A 2860-nucleotide genomic window follows, 5' to 3' on the forward strand; every position below is an offset into this window, starting at 1 on the left:
CCTGTGTCCAACCTGGCCTTGAACACTGCCAGGGATGGGGCAGCCACAGCTTCTCTGGGCACCCTGGGCCAGCGCCTCAGCACCCTCCCAGGGAAGAAATTCCTTGAATTCCAAGAGTATAAAATTTGACCCCTGGTTCTGTCGCTTTATTCTTCCTTCTCCTTTCCTCCCCACATCAGCATTCTGTGTAAACATAATGGTAATGAAAGTTCATGGGTGTAAGGTGCTCCTCTCTGTTCCTCTTCCAGGTGTACTTGTCTCTGATCCCCATAATAACCGGTGTCCTGTTGGCCACTGTCACGGAGCTTTCCTTTGACATGTGGGGGCTCATCAGCGCACTTGCTGCTACGCTGTGTTTCTCACTTCAGAACATCTTCTCGAAGAAGGTGAGGGTTTTGCTGTTCATCACATGGGGCAGCAGCCACAGCCTTTAGCAGGACAGAAGGACTGTATTTTCCAGTTCATGTATCTTTTTAAGTTAACTTTACAGTCGAAGGAGCCCCAGGTAACAGCTGGCTGTTCTGTCTGCCTGTTCTCTACAGCTCTGTAGAACCTGTTGAAGCTGTTACACTGAAAATTGGGCAGAACTCAAGAGTTTCCTGAGCCGTTTCTTTACTCCACAGCATGTCTGGTTTTCTTTAGTAATCCTTACAGAAAATTCCTGCTGTAACAGTATTTAACTGTTTCCATCATTTATCTGTCATCTAAAGCTGTCACTGTTACCCTGCTCCTGAGTCTCTGCTGATAGCATGGGTGGCCGCTGAGGAAAGGCTAACATCATGTTTAATAATGGTTTTTGTTAGGTGTTAAGAGATTCCCGAATACATCATCTTCGGTTGCTGAACATACTCGGGTGCCATGCTGTGTTCTTCATGATCCCAACGTGGGTTTTGGTAGATCTTTCTTCCTTCTTAGTAGAGAATGACTTGGTAAGTGTTGTATTAACAGCGAAACTGTTCCCTGTTAGGAAAGAAAAGAGAAAAAGAAAACAAAAACAACACACACCATCACTCAAGCAGAACAAGCGCCCTTAAGTGTTCCAGTGTAGTTCCTCCTCAGTGTGGAACTGTTGTGAAACGTTTGTAAACTGTTTCACCAAACAGTCTTAAAAAATAAGCGTTGTGTTGATTGTAAGAATTCACATCAGGGTTAGAGGCAGCTCACGTTATGGTTTAAGTCTCAGGAATCAGTAGCTGGAGAGAGGAACGAATGCACCTGAGTGGGTGTCGCAGGGATGTGGAGAGGTTCTTGCAAAGTCAGGAGCTGTAATGTACTTGGGTGCCTCTTTAGAGTTAAGTTGCAGACATTCTTCCTATCGGGGGCAAGTAAGAAATGACTCAAGTTGTATTTGTGTTTCTTCGTCTCTTATCTGCAACCCGAGATAACTTTTTCCCTTGTAATGTTTGTCTTTATACCAGAGCACGATGTCTCACTGGTCCTGGACCTTGATGCTGCTTATTATCAGTGGATTCTGTAACTTTGCCCAGAATGTCATTGCCTTCAGTATCCTGAACCTGATCAGCCCACTAAGTTACTCTGTTGCAAATGCCACCAAACGAATCATGGTCATCACAGTGTCCCTTATAATGCTTCGCAATCCGGTTACGAGCACCAACGTCCTCGGGATGATGACAGCCATCCTAGGGGTCTTCTTGTATAACAAGGTAAGGGGGTTTATTCAGGAAACTCACTTGACACAGTCCAGTAGCTTTGTAGCACAGGTAACTTGCTAGGAGAACAGACACACAGAATGTGTGGCATAAAACTTCATTGCAAGGAGGTCTGAGTGTCACCAAAGCAAAGTATGTGGGTGATTGGGTGAGGCCAGCTGCTGGGCCTCTAACAATGTGAATTTTGATCTTCATATTCTCCTGACAAATGAAGATTGGGAAGTAACATACTCGGAGCTCTTCAGCAAAAGAGCAGCTTATTGATTTGGCTTGTGAGAGGAATGAGGTTTTTGTTAGAAGCCACTAGTAGACCCTTAACAGGCATAGGTAGTAGTGTCATTGTAAAACCAGATGCTTCCTGCTAGGTATATGAATACAATAGGTGGTGTCTAAGAAAAACTTTCTGTCTTTCCTAGACAAAATATGATGCAAACCAAGAAGCAAAGAAACAGTTACTTCCAGTTACAACTGGAGACCTTGTGAACCTGGACCGGCATCGAAACACTCCCGAGAAGTCTCAGAATGGACTTACAGCGTTTGCACCACACGGAGACTATCAGTATGGTCGAACCAATATCTTAACAGACCACTTCCAGTATAACCGGCAAAACTATCCAACTTCCTACAACTTAAATCGTTTTGATATATAGAGTCCTGGCAAACAGGTATAGACTGTGATATCAGAGTGTCCCCAACATTATCAGAAACTTTTTAGTACATCCATGAATGTAAAGCCATTTTATTGTACAGGTTTTGCAGAAGAGAAGATGCATGTGTAGTGAAAGCGGTACAGACCTTCAACTTCTGCTGAGCAGAGCTTGGACGTGAAACAGCTCCATCTGACACTGGAACTAAACACACGTTGTAGCTCTTGTACAGAGATCCCGGCGAATGCACGTACGTAACTTCAGAGTAAAATACCTGCTGTTGCTGCTCCTTTTCAGAGCCTGTCAACCGATGGTTCTTTTGGCAGCTGAATTCTGGCCAGTGTTTTCTTTCCACGCTGGTAACATCACCTTTGATTTGTTCTCTCATACGGTTTAGTGACACTTTTAATGAAACTTCCATAAAGAAATGGAACTTCTGGTTATCAGGATTTGTCTGTTTGAGAAGGATCGACTTAGTTGCAGATAGGGTAGGCCTGAATTCATCTTGAGCAACTACCAAACTTCACGTGGGTATTAACTACT

At 44.0% G+C, this 2860-nt stretch overlaps 1 protein-coding gene across 1 annotated transcript in view; it reads left to right on the forward strand.

Annotated features, from left to right (window-relative positions):
• SLC35E1 (solute carrier family 35, member E1) overlaps window positions 1–2552 on the forward strand; it is a 2889-nt gene extending 337 nt beyond the window's left edge. Inside the window, exons 2-5 of the mRNA XM_010010935.1 lie at window positions 249–386; window positions 804–929; window positions 1419–1664; window positions 2087–2552. Coding sequence (XP_010009237.1) covers window positions 249–386; window positions 804–929; window positions 1419–1664; window positions 2087–2320 — 744 coding nt within the window. The 3' untranslated portion in view covers window positions 2321–2552. The remainder of the gene's footprint in view (window positions 1–248; window positions 387–803; window positions 930–1418; window positions 1665–2086) is intronic.
• The last annotated feature ends 308 nt before the right edge of the window (window positions 2553–2860 follow it).

The sequence above is a fragment of the Nestor notabilis genome, unplaced genomic scaffold (assembly GCF_000696875.1).
Source record: "Nestor notabilis isolate BGI_N333 unplaced genomic scaffold, ASM69687v1 scaffold25893, whole genome shotgun sequence".
NCBI classification, from domain to species: domain Eukaryota; kingdom Metazoa; phylum Chordata; class Aves; order Psittaciformes; family Psittacidae; genus Nestor; species Nestor notabilis.